At 42.1% G+C, this 22,200-nt stretch overlaps 1 protein-coding gene across 1 annotated transcript in view; it reads left to right on the forward strand.

The window, feature by feature from the left end:
• Positions 1 to 1,431: 1,431 nt before the first annotated feature.
• LOC138962096 (uncharacterized) overlaps positions 1,432 to 22,200 on the forward strand; it is a 29,877-nt gene continuing 9,108 nt past the window's right edge. The window contains exons 1-8 of the mRNA XM_070333811.1: positions 1,432 to 2,125; positions 4,000 to 4,175; positions 5,208 to 5,467; positions 9,477 to 9,574; positions 14,822 to 14,965; positions 15,627 to 15,729; positions 19,616 to 20,174; positions 20,541 to 20,727. Of these exons, the coding sequence (XP_070189912.1) occupies positions 4,018 to 4,175; positions 5,208 to 5,467; positions 9,477 to 9,574; positions 14,822 to 14,965; positions 15,627 to 15,729; positions 19,616 to 20,174; positions 20,541 to 20,727 (1,509 nt within the window). The 5' untranslated portion in view covers positions 1,432 to 2,125; positions 4,000 to 4,017. The remainder of the gene's footprint in view (positions 2,126 to 3,999; positions 4,176 to 5,207; positions 5,468 to 9,476; positions 9,575 to 14,821; positions 14,966 to 15,626; positions 15,730 to 19,615; positions 20,175 to 20,540; positions 20,728 to 22,200) is intronic.

Consider the following 22,200-nt stretch of genomic DNA (forward strand, 5'->3'; position numbering starts at 1 on the left):
ATAAATACTGATAAGAAGAAATGAAACCAGTCTCTGATTCTTTCCTTTCTTTTCTCTGAAATTGCTGGTAACATTACTAACATTGTAACAAGTCGCGTAAGGCGAAAATACAATATTTAGTCAAGTAGCTGTCGAACTCACAGAATGAAACTGAACGCAATGCCATTTTTCAGCAAGACCGTATACTCGTAGCATCGTCAGTCCACCGCTCATGGCAAAGGTAGTGAAATTGACAAGAAGAGCGGGGTAGTAGTTGCGCTAAGAAGGATAGCACGCTTTTCTGTACCTCTCTTTGTTTTAACTTTCTGAGCGTGTTTTTAATCCAAACATATCATATCTATATGTTTTTGGAATCAGGAACCGACAAGGAATAAGATGAAAGTGTTTTTAAATTGATTTGGACAATTTAATTTTGATAATAATTTTTATATATTTAATTTTCAGAGCTTGTTTTTAATCCGAATATAACATATTTATATGTTTTTGGAATCAGCAAATGATGGAGAATAAGATAAACGTAAATTTGGATCGTTTTATAAATTTATATGTTTTTTTTACAATTTTCAGATTTTTAATGACCAAAGTCATTAATTAATTTTTAAGCCACCAAGCTGAAATGCAATACCGAAGTCCGGGCTTTGTCGAAGATTACTTGACCAAAATTTCAACCAATTTGGTTGAAAAATGAGGGCGTGACAGTGCCGCCTCAACTTTCACGAAAAGCCGGATATGACGTCATCAAAGACATTTATCAAAAAAATGAAAAAAACAGTTCGGGGATTTCATACCCAGGAACTCTCATGTCAAATTTCATAAAGATCGGTCCAGTAGTTTAGTCTGAATCGCTCTACACACACACACACACACACAGACACACAGACACACAGACACACGCACATACACCACGACCCTCGTTTCGATTCCCCCTCGATGTTAAAATATTTAGTCAAAACTTGACTAAATATAACAAGAAAAACGAGGCTGGATGTCTAATGGGGGACCATTATAGAGCAGTTTTTGCCACGAATTGGTCCCCCGGGGGACTACTTCGGAGGGGGGACCGGACCGGATCCTACACCGGGACAGTTCATAAAGTGAATTTGGGTTTACGCTATGCATTAAAAGCTTGTCGTCAGTGGTTTTCTTCCGGGTCCTACCAGTTTGTTTTCCTCCACCATTTCAAAACTGTAAATTAATTCCGCCCATCTGCACAAATTAGAAAAAAAAATCTTTCCAAATTCTGATTTCCTAACAGCAGCTTTAATCCTTCGTACCACATGGTGAGTGTGTGTTGTACGATTGTCACCATGTGAGCGTACGTGTCAAATCAATATTTTCAATTGGAAGTGACAGAATCACTGAACTCTTCAACATATTATGCAATTCATCAGACAGTTGCGGTGGCGAATAACATCCAAGACGTGAAATTGCGGTGGCGAATTACACCAAGCATCGGTGGCGTATAACATGAAGTCTAATTGTTTGTGTTTTCTTTTGCCGCGTGCGTCACCCAAAGACAAAATTGTGCAACAGCATTCATCAAGAATACAAAGGACATGTTTAGCTCACAGGATATCATCACGGGAATGCATCAACTAGTGCTGTTTCGTTGAAGTTACGAGGGAAGGGACAAATCGTGCAATTTCAGCTACAATTCCAGCAGAAATCGGACTTCAGAACTGCCGAAACCTGACATTTCGACTAAAAAAGCACGTACCTTAGACCTTGAGTATATACTTCTTTAAAATGTACTAATGAAGAATCTAGATGATGCCTGAAAGTCCTACACATTTTCATTTTCTGTGAGAGACCTACCTTGCAGCGTGCTACTTCGTCCGCGTAATGCACTGAAAAAGTTGCGGTGGCGCAAATGCAGAGTTACACGATCCACGGCGTGATCTAGGCTGGACGAGACTCTTCTGATGGCATGTCAACCAAGCCTCGCCCGTCATATGGCCGTGTTGACGACACGAGACAGTGACATGAGATGATGACGTCACTGAATTTATTCCAAAATGATTGAGCCTGAAACAAATAATCCGGCATTTCCCGGATTCTTTTCTTTTTACTTTTATTGTGAAACAGAACCTGCCGTGATGTGAATTTAGAACAAAGGAAACGGCAAGTAAGTACGAAGTATTCGGTAGTGTTGAAACACAGTTTCGCAAATTCAATGAACCTGATAAAATGTAGCAATCTTTGCAGACAGAGAGAAACGTGGATGTAGGCTATGTGAAACGTGGATGTATGTTGAAACTGAAGTGAAATTGTGGTGAAAAGCGATTAATTCCGAATGCTTTATTTTCATGTTCGAGGGCCATTATAACGACTGTTGACTCGACGTGGAAGTGATAATTTGGGACACTGTTCTTGAATTTTACCCGGTTTTGGGGTATGATTCTATGGTGAATAGGACGAACTGGCAATTTTTGTATGTTTTTTACCCATTTGTTTTCTCAAAAACTTTGAAAAACTATTTTTTCCAGAAACTCGGCGAACAGAGTATCAGAAATATGAATTCTATTCTATGCATGAAACTTCTCTGTGCAAACTTCATAATCATGACACACAAAGCAAGACAAAGGGCATAAAATGGAACACACTCATGCACACAAGGTGAAGTTGTGAACGATACATTCCAAGGCCAAGAAAACTGAGTACACCGAATAGTGTTTTTATCTTGCCTCCTGCCAAACTGAAGCTGTGCGAAAGCCTCAAGTCAGCAGTACACTGAAGGCAGAAACACTACTGACATTCTGTAATAGCACAGACACCAGCCTTCATCCAGGCATAGGATGTCGAGGGCATCTATTGTACAATACAATACGGTATGGTACAAGACAAGACAAGACAAGACAAGAAAGTTACAATACAATACAATACAATACAATATCACTCTATCTCAGCAGAGAAATTCAATGACAATGACACTATTCATGACATATGGAAACTGTGTGCACGTGCAAGATGTGGCCAAGGAGGGGTCAGGGTGCGTGTATACGTGGTCGCTTGGAGTTTATGACTGTTCAATTCTACGTGTGTCTTTAAAGTTGAGGAGGCATTCTGCACTTCCCTTTCATCTCACATAATTTCACTCCACATACGAGGCAAACGACGGCACACCATTCTTTAAAACTTGAGTCGATCCCTACTTTGAAAATGATCAGTAGGGCCTACTGTTCTGGTCAATTATCCGCCGTTTTCTTGTCTGACGCAGAGAACGATTTCAGACCATCAACAGAATTTGGATGGCTACCTGTCAATCTCCATTTTTCTTGCCCCTTTTTTCTTCTTTTTTCTTTACTTCTTTCTTTCTTTCTTTCTTTCTTTCTTTCTTTATTTTAACGGAGTCGGTATTGTTCTATTCTGTATATATGTTCTTTTGTAAAGGGCCTAGAGCCATAGGTTAGGCACTTAAAAATGTCCAGTTATTATTATTATTATTATTATTATTATTATTATTATTATTATTATTATAAAATGCCACAAACCTCCACACCAATTGGGTACATGAAAGTGGGAGAAATAACGGAGACAAAACTAAGTCAGAGGTTGGTTGACCTTCAGTGGCTTGGAAAAGATTATCCATTCCAGACTTCAGACAAAGAGCCCAACTGGTTGGGAATTAAACGCTGGGTCGGATTGGTCGACATTGAGATTTGTTTGAAATTTTCACCAATCCGACCCAGTGCTTGGGACCCACCCATGTCTCCTGCATACCACCCCAGCTTTCTCGATATCACGACTCTTTTATAATCCTCTCCATCCCCAAACAACGGCGAGCATGCCCACCTCGGATCCTGGGTCGTAACTTGGGGGTTTCCGTAATACAGAGGGGTCGTTAGGAGGAGGTTTTACTGGTTGTGTTTTGGTCATTAACAGCCCCAAACAACGGCAAGCATGCCCACCTCGCATCTTGGGTCGTAACTTGGGGGTTGCCGTAATACAGAGGGGTCGTTAGGAGGAGGTTTTATTGGTTGTTTTTTTGGTCACCAACAGCCCCCAACATCGGCGAGCATGCCCACCTCCAGCCAAGCTCGGATCCTGGGTAGCAGGTCGTCGGGCACAGAAAAGGCGGTGACGTCCGAAATGACGATCTCTAACACCATGGGACCGCTCATCAACCGACACCGTTCTTGCGTCCCCACTGAGGGGACGCTCTTTCACCCCGTTGGGCAAGTCAAATACATCTTAGTATACATTTTTTTTTTTTTTAATTTAAACCGCAAGAAATAAATGTGAGCCTATATATCTCAGCGTAAAGCTGATTCACACAAACAAACAAAAAATGTTTTTAAAAAAGTATTAAAAAAGAAAGTTTAACATCAATGTGAGTGCATGTGGTAGCTCAGTTGGTATCTAGAGTGCTGGATTTTTGATCAACGAGTCCACGCCGGGACGGACACGGGTCAGCTTTATGGGATGACCCAGAGACGGTATCCATGTCCCGCGATTCCTGCAAATCCGCTGAGAAAAGTTCGGGTATGTATGCGATGTCCGCCAGCCCAGGTGTGTCCCACCGCGGGTTAGGGGAAAGAATTTACCCGATGCTCCCCAGCATGTCGTAAGAGGCGACTAACGGATTCTGTTTCTCCTTTTACCCTTGTTAAGTGTTTCTTGTATAGAATATAGTCAATGTTTGTAAAGATTTTAGTCAAGTAGTATGTAAGAAATGTTAAGTCCTTTGTACTGGAAACTTGCATTCTCCCAGTAAGGTAATATATTGTACTACGTTGCAAGCCCCTGGAGCAATTTTTTGATTAGTGCTTTTGTGAACAAGAAACAATTGACAAGTGGCTCTATCCCATCTCCCCCCCTTTCCACATCGCGATATAACCTTCGTGGTTGAAAACGACGTTAAACACCAAATAAAGAAAGAAAGAAAGCCCAGGTGTGGTTTTTCACTTACACCTGAGAATTACGGACTGGCTGCCGATTTCGCGAAATGGTAAACTTTATAAGCCTTTATTACGCATTTTTGGCAAAACGCCGATTACGCGAAATGGGCAAATATGTTGCCGATTCCGCGAATTCAGCACGACATATACAAAAACTCTTCACTTTTAAGGGCATTGCCCCTTTCCTCAGCCGAGGGTCTGAGGCAGTCTATCTTGTTCCTTTTGTAGAAATGAAGATTTTGGAATCCCATATCAGTCTTGAGTTTTGACTGAATTGAAGAAACACTCTCTCGTCGTTTCATGTTTCAGGGTATGCAATTATCACCAACCCCTCCTGCACATGCCGCGCATCAACCTGCAATCCGGCGGCGCTGACTTATTCATGATAAACGGGTTCGGTCCAACCAGCCCCCGCGTCGAACTGAACGCCCGAGGCAGAGCCGAGTTCCCACACTTCAACAGTATGCCTTCGACCCCCAGAAATGCGTTCAACACCTCCAACAACTGGCCCAACAACGCTGAGGACGGTGCCAAGGAAAGCTTGCCTAACACCAATGGTCCTACCGATGGTTAGTTGCAAGGGGAAGGACTTAGATATATTGCTACTTTGTTCATTGTGTGTGTTGACGAGCGTAGTGGCCTAGTGGATAAGACGTCGGCCTCCTAATCGGAAGGTCGTGCGTTTAAATCCCGCCCGCGGCCGCCTGGTGGGTTAAGGGTGGAGATTTTTTCTCTCGATCAAGTCAAGTCAAATTTTATTTTCAGGGAACCCCATGGGGGTACATGAAAAGAAAAACAAGTCGCGTAAGGCGAAATAACAACATTTAGTCAAGATGTCGAACTCACAGAATGAAACTGAACGCTCTGCTTTTTTCACCAAGACCACATTCTCGTAGTTTCGTCAGTCCACCGCTCGTGTCAAAGGCAGTGAAATCGACAAGCCATGCAGAATAGTGCGGTAGTGGTCGCGCTGAGCAGGATAACACGCTTTTCTGTATGTCTATTCTTTTTAGCTTACTGAGTTTGTTTCTAATCTAAACATATCATATCTATATGTTTTTGGAATCAGGGACCGACAAGGAATAAGATGAAATTGTTTTTAAATCGATTTCGGAAAAATAATTTTCATCATCATTTTCCTATTTTTAATTTTCAGAGCTTGTTTGTAATCCAAATATAACATATGTATATGTTTTTGGAATCAGACAATGACGAAGAATAAGATGAAATTATTTTTGGATCGTTTAATAAAAAGAATAATTTCAATTACAAGTTTCCGATTTTTAATGACCAAACTCATTCATTAGTTTTTAAGCCACCAAGCTGGAATGCAAGACCAAAGTCCGGCCTTCGTCGAAGATTGCTTTGCCAAAATTTCAATCAATTTGATTGAAAAATGAGGGTGTGACAGTGCCGCCTCAACTTTTACAAAAAAGCCGGATATGACGTCATCAAAGGGTTTTATCGAAAAAAATCAAAAAAAATCCGGGAATATCATTCCCAGGAACTCTCATGTCAAATTTCATAAAGATCGGTCCAGTAGTCAAAACTTGACTAAATGTAAAAAGAAAACAAATTAATAAATACAAAAATACAAGAACAAACATCTCTTTGGTCAACTGTGTGCAGACCTGCTAGTGCCTTAACCCCCATCGTCTGTACACGCAGGCACAAGAATAAGTGCGCACAGAAAAGATCCTGAAGTCCATGTCAGTGGGTGGGTTATAGAAACACGAATATACCCAGTATGCTTCCCCCGAAAGCGTCGTATGGCTGCCTGAATGGCGGGGTAAAACGGTCATACACGTAAAAATCCACTCGTGCAAAAACATGAGTGAACGTGGGAGTTTCAGCCCATGAACGAAGAAGAAGAAGTTCATTGTAGATCCGGGTGATAGTGGTGGTGATGGTTTGTATATATTTGTGTGTGGGCAGTGAAGTATTTTATCCCCGAGTACGCAGTACTAGGGTCCAACAGACTTTAATTGTGTGTGTGTGTGTGTGTGTGTGTGTGTGTGTGTGTGTGTGTGTGTGTGTGTGTGTGTGTGTGTGTGTGTGTGTATCTGTCTGTCTGTCTGTCTCGACTTAACAGCTTATTGCTGGGAAACTACTGGGCGCAGTTCGTTCAAAAGTTGATACACTAACTTGATAATAGGTCCGATTGATCGTATTAAAACTTCATAATGTTACCTGGGACCTAAATGCGAAATATTTCACCAAAACGACTCTTAACGGGGGGAGTTTTTGCGGTGGGAGGCTGGTCGCTTTGCGAACAGCCTGAACTAAAGGGGAGACTTGTAGGCGGCTGAGCCGAACACGTCACGCAGTGACGAGAAAAGCATGATTTGCAAGCCAGCCGCATTTGGTCTCGGAAAGAAACTACAATACAGTTCTTGGTCTCGGTGAGACTGAAAGAGAGAGAGCGACAGATACGTGCACAGTGATTCAAGGCGCACAACTATAGTAAAGTTGTCGTAGCACGTCCGTCTATGGCCAAAGTGATCCGGTTCGATTCCCGGCATGGGCGGTCTATTTTTTTTTAAATTCTTGTTTACTATTGTTTATTATGAACGTTTTAATGTTTTATTTCACTCTAATAATTTTTTTAATTGTGTAAAATAAATAAATAGATTTTTTTAATTTTTTTTTAAAATCCAAGTGATCCGGGTTCGATTCCCGGCATGGGCGGTCTATTTTTTTTATTTTTATTTTTAAATTCTTGTTTAAACAACGAAGTGTTTGGTTTGGTTGGTTGTGTGTGTGTGTGTGTATGTGTGCGTGTGCGTGCGTACGTTTGTTTTCCCCCCCTCCCCCCCCCCCTTTTTTTTTTCCTGTCCCCCCCCCCCCCTTTTATGAATGTGTATGCCTGTGCCCATGACTTCATCTAACCACTTCTCTCCCCTTTCATTCATTTCCGTTCCTAGAGTTCCTTCCCTTTTTTGCGTGTTTCCCCTCCATTTTCTTTCAAACCTTGTTCGTTCCGTGTTGCGTCTGCTTTTTGTTGTCTTTTGTGTTCTTGTTTTTCCTGATGAAGCTTCCATAAGCGAAAATTCGTACCGTCTTGTCTCGTTCTTGTATTGGTGAGTACAGTATTCCTTTGTTTTTTAACTAAATTCTTGTTTACTATTGTTTATTATGAACGTTTTAATGTTTTATTTTATTCTAATAATTTTTTTAATTTTGTAAAATAAATAAATATATATATATTTTTTTTAAATCCACGTGCACAAGACAAAAACTTTCATACTGGGGGAGCGAGCCAGTCTGAAGAGTACTCGGGTCCAGCGCCAGCGTTTTTTATAAGCGCCCAGTATCGAGTAAACGTCGACCGTCTACTTTTGTTCAAAAACTGTGTGAAGGGTATATTACCTAGTGATGGTCTCTATATATTTGTGTACGGGCTGTGAGGGTTTAGGGCCCAGTAACTCAGTTGGTAGAGCAGTGGACTTTCAAGTTGATCCTTTATAGAGTCGCAGGTTCGAATCCGGGCCGGTACGGACACGGGTCAACTAAATGTGCAGACTTAGAGACGATATCCACGTTCCACCCCCGTCTCACCACTGTGACAAGTGCAGGTGGCTGTTAGCTTTCCACTGGGAGGAAGCGACCCGAGTTTCCCAGCGATGGGACAATAAAGTAATGATAATGAGAAGACAAAAAAGAAGGAAATAATTATGACATATGCCGTAAAGTACCCTGAAAGCGCCCAGTATCGATTAAACGTCCACCTCCTTCTTTTAGTCAAAAACTGTGTAAAGGGTTTTGAAACTGTGACAACTGTGCGCACTTCTAGGGTTTGATGAGCTCCAGTCGTCTGGTTGACCAACGTCAATTGTCAAGGTCATGGCGGGGTCAAGTTCAGGTCATGAGAGTGTGATTTTATGCGATGTTATTTTGTACATTAGTCCAAAAAAAATGTCTGTTTGTTACATTCAGATAATAAAGTTGTACTGAATTTAATTAAATTGAATCGAAATGAAAAATTATAATTTTCTCCGATGATTTTGAATCTAGAGCTTTCAAACTTTGCTTATTTGCAGAGTTTAATGACCTTCCAACATGATCCAAGTCTGGTTAACCCTGGACACATTTCAAAGTCACAGTAGCTTCAAGTTTGGGTCCAAAGATGAAAAACAATTTTTTTTGTTTCGTTTTGGCGCTAGATCTTACACATTTTATAGACTTCCAGGGGTTGATGACCTCCATTCATAAGTCTTTTTGACCCAAGTTTGGGTAGATCAAAATAAAGTTATCCTTTTGTTGAAAATTTATGAAGCTGAAGCAGCAGATAATTTGTGTTTGTTTCATATTACTTCATACAAGAAAGGTGAGTCGTATGAGCTTTCGCTCCTCTTGTTTCAAGTCATGTTGATGAAGTGCCCAGAGCTCACGCGCATTTTACTGCAAACCATCTCACTTCCTCAAGACTCAAGACTCCAAATTAACTGTCCTTATACCAACAAGGAAAATTGCCATGCAGAGTCGGGCGGTTACAGACATAAAATACATCACATTTACTAAGAATTAAGAATTGCACAAACAGCTACACATTATTCACGGTAGATGACAATCTTCCAGGGCCTTCACAGGCGGGGACCAGCGATCCGCGCAGACCTTCTGGATCTCGGAGGATGAGCAAACAAGGGTCATTACAGCGCCGGGAAAGTGATGCACAGGCGAGTTGTACAGAGGACACACATACACACACACACAGACGCACGCACGCACGCACGCACACACACACACGCGCACACACACACACACACACACACAAACACCTACAAACACGCACGCACGGACGCACACAAACGCACGCATTCACATACGCTCACACACACCAGGGCCGGACCCAGGGAGGGGTTCCAGGGGTTCCGGAACCCCACCCCTGGAAAAAGCATGTACCTTGCTTTGAGTGGGTTTTTTTAAATTTTTTTTAAAAATAAATTTTGTGTGTGTCTCTAACAAATTTTATTCAATGTGAAATCCGATGAGAAAAAGGTACCCCCCCCCCCCCCCCCACCTTCGCTGATTTGCCCCCCCCCCAAAAAAAAAACAAGTCGCGTAAGGCGAAAATACAACATTTAGTCAAGTAGCTGTCGAACTCACAGAATGAAACTGAACGCAATGCAACGCAGCAAGACCGTATACTCGTAGCATCGTCGGTCCACCGCGCACAGCAAAGGCAGTGAAATTGACAAGAAGAGCGGGGTAGTACTTGCGCTGAGGATAGCACGCTTTTCTGTACCTCTCTTTGTTTTAACTTTCTGAGCGTGTTTTTAATCCAAACATACCATATCTATATGTTTTTGGAATCAGGAACCGACAAGGAATAAGATGAAGGTGTTTTTAAATTGATTTGGACAATTTAATTTTGATAATAATTTTAATTTTTTTAATTTTCAGAGCTTGTTTTTAATCCAAATATAACATATTTATATATTTTTGGAATCAGAAAATGATAAAAAATAAGATGTACGTAAATTTGGATCGTTTTATAAAAAAAATATTTTTTTTACAATTTTCAGATTTTTAATGACCAAACTCACTCATTAGTTTTTAAGCCACCAGGCTGAAATGCAATACCAAACCCCGGCCTTCGTCGAAGATTACTTGACCAAAATTTCAACCAATTTGGTTGAAAAATGAGAGCGTGACAGTGCCGCCTCAACTTTCACGAAAAGCCGGATATGACGTCATCAAAGACATTTATAAAAAAAATGAAAAAAACGTATGGGGATTTCATACCCAGGAACTCTCATGTCAAATTTCATAAAGATCGGTCCAGTAGTTTAGTCTGAATCGCTCTACACACACACACAGACAGACAGACAGACACACACACACACACACACACACACACACACACACACACACACACACACACACACACACACACCACGACCCTCGTCGCGATTCCCCCCTCTACGTTAAAATATTTAGTCAAAACTTGACTAAATATAACAAGTCGCGTAAGGCGAAAATACAATATTTAGTCAAGTAGCTGCCATTTTTCAGCAAGACCGTATACTCGTAGCATCGTCAGTCCACCGCTCATGGCAAAGGCAGTGAAATTGACAAGAAGAGCGGGGTAGTAGTTGCGCTAAGAAGGATAGCACGCTTTTCTGTACCTCTCTTTGTTTTAACTTTCTGAGCGTGTTTTTAATCCAAACATATCATATCTATATGTTTTTGGAATCAGGAACCGACAAGGAATAAGATGAAAGTGGTTTTAAATTGATTTGGACAATTTAATTTTGATAATAATTTTTATATATTTAATTTTCAGAGCTTGTTTTTAATCCGAATATAACATATTTATATGTTTTTGGAATCAGCAAATGATGGAGAATAAGATAAACGTAAATTTGGATCGTTTTATAAATTTTTATTTTTTTTTACAATTTTCCGATTTTTAATGACCAAAGTCATTAATTAATTTTTAAGCCACCAAGCTGAAATGCAATACCAAACCCCGGGCTTCGTCGAAGATTACTTGACCAAAATTTGAACCAATTTGGTTGAAAAATGAGGGCGTGACAGTGCCGCCTCAACTTTCACGAAAAGCCGGATATGACGTCATCAAAGACATTTATCAAAAAAATGAAAAAAACGTTCGGGGATTTCATACCCAGGAACTCTCATGTCAAATTTCATAAAGATCGGTCCAGTAGTTTAGTCTGAATCGCTCTACACACACACACACACACACACACACACACACACGCACGCACGCACGCACATACACCACGACCCTCGTTTCGATTCCCCCTCGATGTTAAAATATTTAGTCAAAACTTGACTAAATATAAAAAGGAGGAACCCCCCCCTTACAACTCATTTGGTCCGGCCCTGCACACACACACTCTCTCTACATCAAACATGTTCTCCTGTTAATTGTTTAATTGCATACTTTTTTCAGTATATACGATCAACAGTAATCATAATATAATCCTTTAATTTAAGTCAGCGTTTTGTTGCTCCTGGGTAACTACGGTTTCTGTGTACCATTTAGGGGCTTCAGTATACTGTCTTGTAGATGCGCAGCGCAACTTCAGAAACCGACAATGACGTTTATTGATAAACGATACCGATATAATTACGCACAGGCCCGGCAGTGACCGTACGAGTAATTTTTCTCCAGCAGAAATGAAGAAGCCATTGAAGCAAACTTCGTCCTCGAATTTGTTTGTCGGTTCATCCGGAGTCATGCAGAAGAAATTGACAGAATGTAAACGTGACGCTGTGTTATTCGCGCTGTGACGTCTTCTCGAAATTGGTTTCGCTTTTGACGTCAGAGACTTCCCTGCGGAAGAGAGGGCCAAGAACAGACTACGTCTTGTTTTATTTATTCGGTGTCGTTTCTCATTAATAGCTGCATTGAATTTTGGGCACTAAATTTGACTACTATTTTCAACGTTGAAACCTGTCTCCTCACTCTGTGACAGGGTCCAACCACAGGCGGTAGGTATCGCTCACTGCACTGGTCAACACTATCACAATATAACTACTACGTTTTGTTATGATAGTTGTTGTAAGTTGTAGTTTTATTATGATAGTGTTGACCAGTGCAGTGAGCGATACCTACCGCCTGTGGTCCAACGTCACAGAAGAACAAGCTAACAATAAAGATGTAGGCTACTCACCAAACACGAACAATAAAATCACGAATAATAGGAGCGGTTTCGAGGTATGTCATCGTCAGCTAAAATACTAAACAAGTCGCGTAAGGCGAAAATACAACATTTAGTCAAGTAGCTGTCGAACTCACAGAATGAAACTGAACGCAATGCCATTTTTCAGCAAGACCGTTTTCTCGTAGCATCGTCAGTCCACCGCTCATGGCAAAGGCAGTGAAATTGACAAGAAGAGCGGGGTAGTAGTTGCGCTAAGAAGGATAGCACGCTTTTCTGTACCTCTCTTTGTTTTAACTTTCTGAGCGTGTTTTTAATACAAACATACCATATCTATATGTTTTTGGAATCAGGAACCGACAAGGAATAAGATGAAAGTGTTTTTAAATTGATTTCGACAATTTAATTTTGATAACAATTTTTATATATTTAATTTTCAGAGCTTGTTTTTAATCCAAATATAACATATTTATATGTTTTTGGAATCAGAAAATTATGGAGAATAAGATACACGTAAATTTGGATCATTTTATAAATTTTTTTTTTTTTTACAATTTTCAGATTTTTAATGACCAAAGTCATTAATTAATTTTTAAGCCACCACGCTGAAATGCAATACCGAAGTCCGGGCTTCGTCGAAGATTACTTGACCAAAATTTCAACCAATTTGGTTAAAAAATGAGGGCGTGACAGTGCCGCCTCAACTTTCACGAAAAGCCGGATATGACGTCATCAAAGACATTTATCAAAAAAATGAAAAAAAAGTTCGGGGATTTCATACCCAGGAACTCTCATGTCAAATTTCATAAAGATCGGTCCAGTAGTTTAGTCTGAATCGCTCTACACACACACACACACACACACACACACAGACACACAGACACACACACGCACATACACCACGACCCTCGTCTCGATTCCCCCCTCAACGTTAAAACATTTAGTCAAAACTTGACTAAATGTAACAAGTCGCGTAAGGCGAAAATACAATATTTAGTCAAGTAGCTGCCATTTTTCAGCAAGACCGTATACTCGTAGCATCGTCAGTCCACCGCTCATGGCAAAGGCAGTGAAATTGACAAGAAGAGCGGGGTAGTAGTTGCGCTAAGAAGGATAGCACGCTTTTCTGTACCTCTCTTTGTTTTAACTTTCTGAGCGTGTTTTTAATCCAAACATATCATATCTATATGTTTTTGGAATCAGGAACCGACAAGGAATAAGATGAAAGTGGTTTTAAATTGATTTGGACAATTCAATTTTGATAATAATTTTTATATATTTAATTTTCAGAGCTTGTTTTTAATCCGAATATAACATATTTATATGTTTTTGGAATCAGCAAATGATGGAGAATAAGATACACGTAAATTTGGATCGTTTTATAAATTTTTATTTTTTTTTACAATTTTCAGATTTTTAATGACCAAAGTCATCAATTAATTTTTAAGCCACCAAGCTGAAATGCAATACCGAAGTCCGGGCTTCGTCGAAGATTACTTGACCAAAATTTCAACCAATTTGGTTGAAAAATGAGGGCGTGACAGTGCCGCCTCAACTTTCACGAAAAGCCGGATATGACGTCATCAAAGACATTTATCAAAAAAATGAAAAAAAAGTTCGGGGATTTCATACCCAGGAACTCTCATGTCAAATTTCATAAAGATCGGTCCAGTAGTTTAGTCTGAATCGCTCTACACACACACACAGACACACAGACACACGCACATACACCACGACCCTCGTTTCGATTCCCCCTCGATGTTAAAATATTTAGTCAAAACTTGACTAAATATAAAAAGAACAAAGTCTAGGAACAGGGTCTTGGTGAAAATGACGCGCAAAACTAAAGCGCAATAATATACGCAATCTAAAGAGTATGTGAATAAAGAAGTCTTGGTTTAGAATATATTACTTATGGGAAGATGGTGATGATGGGGGGGGGGGGGGGAGAGAAGGGGGGGGGGGGGGCGAGGAGGGAAGGGGAAGGCGGTAGAGAGAGAAAGGGGGAGAGAGATAACGATGAGGATTGAACTTTGTTATACAATACAAGGATAAGAGTTAGAAGCTATTACTATACCGCATCATACGCTCTAAGACAGAGAGAGGGAGAAAGAGAGAGAAAGAGAGAGAGAGAGCTGAGAGAGAGAGAGAGAGAGAGAGAGAGAGAGAGAGAGAGATTATTGTTATTATTATCATTATTATTTGTATTGCTATTTGTATCGTGTTTGGTGACTACATTTTCATTGTCATCTTGTTCTTCCCACCTGTAATCTCTTGTTCCTGTTCTGATAGTCCAAAAGGAGGGTCAGTGGGAGTTTAGGAAGAAAAGGTTCGAAGGACGTGAATAGAAAGGCATCAGTCAGAGTCAAACCGGCTTCTAGAAGGAGTACAGACGTGACCAACGAGGAGGATGAGGGCAGATCCTTCACTTTTGAGGTGAGTACAGTCGAACTTGCCCTTAAGACCACCTGTCTAAGAAGACCACCTGTCTAAGGAGACCACCGCAAAGTATACCCAAGGGTTTTTACGACAATATAAATCAACTGTCTAAAGAGACCACCTGTCTAAAGAGACCACTTTTGCTCAGTCCCTTGGGTGGTCTCTTTAGACAGGTTCGACTGTATTATAGTGCCGTGGTCACCTTGGGGCAGCTGTGTATTTGGGGTCAGAGGGAGGGAGGGGGGGGGGGGGGTGTTGTTGTTGGTTGTGTACCATTTTCATTGGACACCGAAACAGTGTCAGTGCTGAAAAGGAACTTGAGTTTTGTCGTTGGTGGTGTTTTGGATTAGTTGTGTGTCGAATCAAATCAACTGTATTATTTGTTAGAGAAATAACAGTGTGTGTGTGTGTGTGTGTGTGTGTGTGTGTGTGTGTGTGTGTGTGTGTGTGTGTGTGTGTGTGTGTTTCTGTGTGTCTGTGTGTCTGTGCGTGTGTGTGTGTGTGTGTTTATGTGTGTGCGTGCGTGCGTGTTTGTGTGTGTGTGAATGTGTGTATCATCTTTCATCCTGTTTGTCATAATTGACAAACCAATACTCATACTTTTGAAAAGTTAATTTATATATAAAAATCCTCAGATCTTTTGCTTCAAATTTTTCAGGTGGATCTGCTGAAAATACGAAGCAGTGACGGTACATCGGAAATTGTCGAAGAACCGAAACCAAAAATGTCTACAGAAAGTGCGCCTAAACATACTATGAAGAGTAAGTACTTGATACTTTCGGTCGGTCACCGGTACCTTTTAGCTTTTGCACAGGGGCCTTTTAAAAAAAAAGGCGATACATACTTGAACACATCATTAGGTTTTTCTCAAGAGAGAGAGAGAGAGAGAGAGAGAGAGAGAGAGAGAGAGAGAGAGAGAGAGAGAGAGAGAGAGAGAGAGAGAGAGAGAGAGAGAGAGAGAGACAAAGAAACTGTCTGACTGATCGTTATTTTATGAGGACACACATGCTTAAGGCACAATTCTTTTGTCTTGGTGACACCATCATGTTATTGTGTCGTAGTGTCAGAAATGAGGTCTGAGATCTTTTTACATTTAGTCAAGTTTTGACTAAATGTTTTAACATAGAGGGGGAATCGAGACGAGGGTCGTGGTGTATGTGTGTGTGTGTGTGTGTGTGTGTGTGTGTGTGTGTGTGTGTCTGTGCGTGTGTGTGTGTAAAGCGATTCAGAGTAAACTACTGGACCGATCTTTATGAAATTTTACATGAGAGTTCCTGGGTATGATATCCCCAGACGTTTTTTTCATTTTTTGGATAAACGTCTTTGATGACGTCATATCCGGCTTTTTGTAAAAGTTGAGGCGGCACTGTCACGCCCTCATTTTTCCATAAAATTGATTGAAATTTTGGCCAAGTAATATTCGACGAAGGCCGGACTTTGGTATTGCATTTCAGCTTAGAGGCTTAAAAATTAATTGACTTTGGTCATTAAAAATCCGAAAATTGTAATTAAAATTATTTTTTATTAAACGATCCAAATTTACGTTCATCTTATTCTTCATCATTTTCTGATTCCAAAAACATATAAATATGTTATATTTGGATTAAAAACAAGCTCTGAAAAATTAAAAATATAAAAATTATGATTAAAATAAAATTTCCAAAATCGATTTAAAAACAAGTTCATCTTATTCCTTGTCGGTTCCTGATTCCAAAAACATATAGATATGATATGTTTGGATTAAAAACACGCTCAGAAAGTTAAAGCGAAGAGAGCTACAGAAAAGCGTGCTATGCAGCACAGCGCAACCGCTACCGCGCTAAACAGGCTCGCCTTTTGTACGGGCGGCGGACTACGGTCATTGTGAAAAAATGCAGTGCGTTCAGTTTCATTCTGTGAGTTCCACAGCTTGACTAAATGTAGTAATTTTGCCTTACGCGACTTGTTTTTTTTAACCATCCCAGTATCAGTGGAGTTCACTTGGCTGTATTTAAGTTAAAATAAGGAATTACTATGGGGGCCCGGGTAGCTCAGGTGGTAGAGCACTGGACTTGTGATCGAGAGGTCGCTGGTTCGAATCCGGGCCGGGACGGACACGGGTCAACTTTATGAGCAGACCCAGAGACGGTATCCATCTCCCACCCCCGTGTCACCACAATGGCACGTTAAAGATCTTGGTCATTCTACCATAAGTGCAGATGGCTGATACCACCTAAACACGCAAACATCAAAAAGCCGTGAGGGCGTAAAACTCGAATCGTATAAACCAATTCATGTCCAATATAGGCAATTAAGACCTGACGGACAATAAGCCCCTTAAAATTTACTTTTTTTACTATGGTTCTTGGGGATGGTGGTAGGGGATGGGGTGGGGAAGAGGGGGTGAGGGGGGGGGGTGAGAGCAAGTTTGTATCTATGGGATATTCTTAGGATTGGATAAATAAATGTATTGATACACATCGCATTAGGATCAGAATTCTTTTGAACAATACGTTGTCAAGCTACAACAGCAAATGATTTTTTGTGTGTGTATTCCTACATTACAATTTACATATCACGAAAGGTGAGTCGTTTAAACACACTTCTGGCCCTGGTTTGCTGACCTTTGCTGACCACAGTCTGGCTCATCTTGGTCAAACTTCAAGGGCACAGGGGGGTTGGTCGAGTTGAGAAAATATCATTTTCTTAAATGTTTATGAAGCTAGAACAACAAATGATTTGCTTCTAACTCCTTTTTATATACGACGAAGGCGAGTCGTATAATCATTTTATTTTTGTTTTGTTTATGTTAATATACTGTTCAAAAAAAGAAACGCATAGCTTGTAATATTTGGTTAATTTAGTTATATGGCTACAAGGATATCCACCAAACTGCAGAAAATGTTTATCTGGTCGTCGACCTTTCGTCCATTGCCACAAGTGAGCTCTGCACGTGACGCATGCGTTATCAGTGGCTACAATGTCAAAATTGCTCATTTGGCATGACCACTCGTCATGCTTCAGTGTAATCTCGTGAAACTCGGGGAATATTGAGCTCTCACCATGTCTTCCAAAACCCATAAAAGCGGATTGTTCGCCACAAAGAAATCAGACGACAATTCAGCGACGAAAGATGGCCCGATTGAGCAGAGAAGACCGCCAAATTGCATTGGGTCGTTTACAAGCAGGCCAAAGTCAAAGTGCAATCGCCAGGCACTTCCACGTGTCCCAGAGCACCATCAGTAGACTGTGGGTCAGGTTTCAAGCCACTGGCTCCGTTGCTGACTTGCCACGAGCGGGAAGACCAAGGGCGACAACTGCTGCTCACGACCGCTTCATACGGCTCCGCCACCTCCAGAATCGTTTCCTGTCGGCCTCATCTTCTGTCCAGGCTCTCCCCGGGCCACACCGATTATCGGACCAGACCGTGCGGAACCGCCTGCATGAAGCTGGTTTGAGAGCTCGCAGACCTCACAGAGGAGCTGTCCTCACCCGCCGCCATCGCCAGAACCGAGTGCAGTGGGGCAACCAGCACCTTCGCTGGACCGTCCGGAATCACTGGAGACACGTGTGGTTTAGCGACGAGTCCTACTTCCTGCTCCAGCGACATGATGGTCGGAGGAGGGTCTACCGGAGAGTAAACGAACGTTACGCGCCCAACTGTGTGGATGAGGCACCCGTTCATGGTGGTGGAGGCGTCATGGTGTGGGGGGCAATCAATACCGCTGGAAGGAGCACCCTGGTGCACGTCCAAGGGCGCATAACTGCCCAGCGATACGTGGAGGAAATTCTGCGCCCACACGCCCTTCCTCTTCTGGCTGACCAGGATGCCATATTCCAGCAGGACAACGCTCGCCCGCACACAGCACGACTCACCACCCAGTTCCTCACCGACCACCATTTCCAGGTGCTTCCCTGGCCATCCATGTCGCCAGACATGAACCCGATAGAACACCTCTGGGATGAATTGGACAGACGTGTGCGCAGGCGAGAAGAAGCGCCGGCAAATCACCGCGATCTATTGCAGGCACTTCAGGAGGAGTGGGACACCATCCCACAGCAAGATATCCGGCATCTGATCCAGTCCATGCCCAGAAGGTGCCGGGCAGTTGTTGCTGCTCAAGGCAGTCACACCCCCTACTGACTTGACAGCCTCGGCACCCAATCGTATTGATTGACTGATTGATTTGAAGATGCAAATGAACTGTGTGTGCATTCAACTGTGTCCATACCAAATTTCAAACAAATAATCTAAATATTGGATTTTCTGTTAATTTTTTCGAAAAATAAAACATTTGGCAAGTAGCAACTATACGTTTCTTTTTTTGAACAGTATATGTAGTGCTCCATCTTATTATTATGCACATTACATTTACCTCCCGCCCCCCCCGCCCTAAAATGTAACTTATTTTCCATGAACCCCTTGGGTTTTTCACTCCCCTAAGTATAATCAGGAGATTCTTAGGAATAAGCAATGTTAGGCCGTCGAGGCGGGGGAGGGGGGAGATGGGGGGGGGGGGGGGGGTTGCACTGTAATGAGACATAACGAAGGCGAGTCATGAAAGCATTTGCTTTTCTTGTTTATGTTAATATGTGGTGCTCTTTCTCATTATTATACACATTACATTTGTCGAAAATAAATGTTGCCTCCTTTGTCTTGCCTACCAGCTCTGTTCAAGCAGCTGCTGTCGATCGGCGTGATGTCCAACGCGTTTCGAGGCGTGACCGTGGAGACGGCCACGGGGGAGAAGCACGGCGCCACGGAACAGGAGACTGAGGCCGCCCTGCAGACCATGGTCACCGACATGGTGGAGGACGACGAGGACGAAGAGGAGGACGACGAGGAGGAGATGGAGCTCGTCATGGGCTCTCTGCTGCACAACGTGGGTTCCCGCATCGAGGTGCACGAGGACGAGCCTGGGGTAAAAACCCCGCCCAAGCCTAAACCTCCCGCAAAACCTCCCACCCTAATAACGCCGGGCAGGCACGTGGCGAAACCCTCCATCTCCAAAACTGGTCCTGCTTCCAAACCTGCACTCAAGCCTCCATCAACGCAGGATGCGGGGTGGAAAACGGGAGGCACCAGTGAAATGGAGGACATTTTGGCTGCAACGGCTCTGCCAGCTAAGGAAGAAGCGCCGACAAAAGAGGAGGATCCCGAAAAGGCGTTCTTGAAGGAGGTCTTGACAGGCAGCCTCTATGGAAACAAGGGCAAAGCTCCTACGCTGTGGGTTTGGATTTTGTTATTAGCATGTTGTCTTTTGTGCATATGATGAGAGTTTTATTTGCATCCCGCGTTGTACATTTTGCTTTGGTCTTTGGTGTGTTTGTGTTTGTGTATGTGTGTGTGTGTGTATGTGTGTGTGTGTGTGTGTGTGTGTGTCCGCCGCGTGCATGTGTGTGTGTGTGTGTGTGTGTTGTGAGAGTTTTGGGTACTGTGGAAGCTGCTCTTCTATCTGCTCATTCTTCACCACTTCCTCTTCCTCCTCTCCGCCGCACTTGCATTTCTCTCCTTCTCCCATCCCTCTCAATGACATGCTTGGTCATCTCGTTCATTCTGGATGCAACCCCATATTTTTGAATGGAACCTTAGAGCCCCGCCGAAGCCGGAGCAGCCGAAGAAGAAGAAAGTGTTCAAGATCCCGCCGATCAGATTGAGGAGGTCCATCCCCATGGGCAACCCAGATTTGCTTGCCATCCGAACTCCCTGCGTAGACCTCATTCACGAGCAAGTGAAGAACATGCTGGAAGCTCAGCTGGGGACCATAGTCAGTCTGCAAGTATGGATTTTTGCGCATTTGGTTTGTTCGTCTGCAGTTGTGTTTCTATGCTATGCTAACTTGGTTTTTCTGTCCCCAGAACTAGTGTCTATTTGGGACATAACGTGGTTATGTGCTAAGATTTTTGTTGTTGTGTTTTTGTGAAAGCAATTGCTTTTGTAGACGGACAATTAAGGCATAGCCCTTTAATAAAAATTATAATAATGAGGATATTTATATGGCGCAAATCCCAATACAGTTCTTAGCACCTCACAAAAATATACATAACTTAATGATTCTGTACACAATTCCAAATCAAATAACGATACACATCAAAATATACTAATTCACTTGAGAAGGGAGGTTTAGCAAGGTCTAGACTGCAGTTGTGTTTCTGTTAAAGTAATTACTTTCGTAGACGGACTTTTAATGCTTACCCATTTAAAGGGAGGTTTTGCAATGTTACGACTGCCGTTGGGTTTTGTTGTTGTTGTAAAAGCAATCACTGTTGTAGACGAATAATCAATTCATATCCATTCAAAGGAAGATTTGCAATGTTTTAAATGCCGGTGTGTTTCTGTAAAAGCAATCGCTTTCGTGGACAATTAATGCATACCCATTTAAAGGGAGGTTTTGCAATGTTTAGAATGCAGTTGTGTTTCTGTAAACCAATAACTTTCGTAGACGGGACAAGTAATACATGTCCAATCAAAGGGAGATGTTTACAATGTTTTGAATGCCGTTGTGTTTCTGTAAAAGCAATCGCTTTCGTAGAACGGACAGTTAATGCATACCCATTTAAAGGGAGGTTTTGCAATGTTAAGACTGCAGTTGTGTTTCTGTAAAAACTCAAATAGTAGTAGTATATACAATCGTGGCAGGGCTGAATACAGTCCCCCATTTCTTTAAGGCGAGAATTGGCGAGTAGTGGGGCGAGGAAGTACCGTTTCTTTGGCAATTCTCGCCGCGGGGGACGCTAGGATTTCGCAAGCATTGGCTAGGTAACTTTGGGCTCGCTCGCTAGGCGAGAAAACATGGCGGCCGCACTGATGCCAATCCGATTGGCTATTTGTGGCCGTTTACTGAACAATCCAGACGACCTTTTCGATATCAACCAATGGTATTTTATCTTGCGTAGCTAGCCATCAAACCGTTTCATATTCACTGTCTCCTCCTAGCTCCGCGAGCGGCTAGCAGCAAGAATATCTCGCCTGAAAGAAACACGCGTCAGTTCGCCATTTGCTGCGTACAATGCGAGACCATGAGATCTGATCAGCCATCGATGCAGTAGCCTGTTGCATTGTTCAAACTTAGTTGTGTTCAGCTTGTGATGTTACTGTAACCGAGTGCCGAAACACTACGATCACCTCGGGAGGCGAAGTGCAATCAAACAGGATTGAAAATGTTAGGGCTAATTTCTTAGCCCTATAAATACTGTTATGCAAACCCGAAGGTTTCCATGAACATACAGACAATCGGAAACCACCAGACCCC

The sequence above is a fragment of the Littorina saxatilis genome, linkage group LG3 (assembly GCF_037325665.1).
Source record: "Littorina saxatilis isolate snail1 linkage group LG3, US_GU_Lsax_2.0, whole genome shotgun sequence".
Classification (NCBI taxonomy): domain Eukaryota; kingdom Metazoa; phylum Mollusca; class Gastropoda; order Littorinimorpha; family Littorinidae; genus Littorina; species Littorina saxatilis.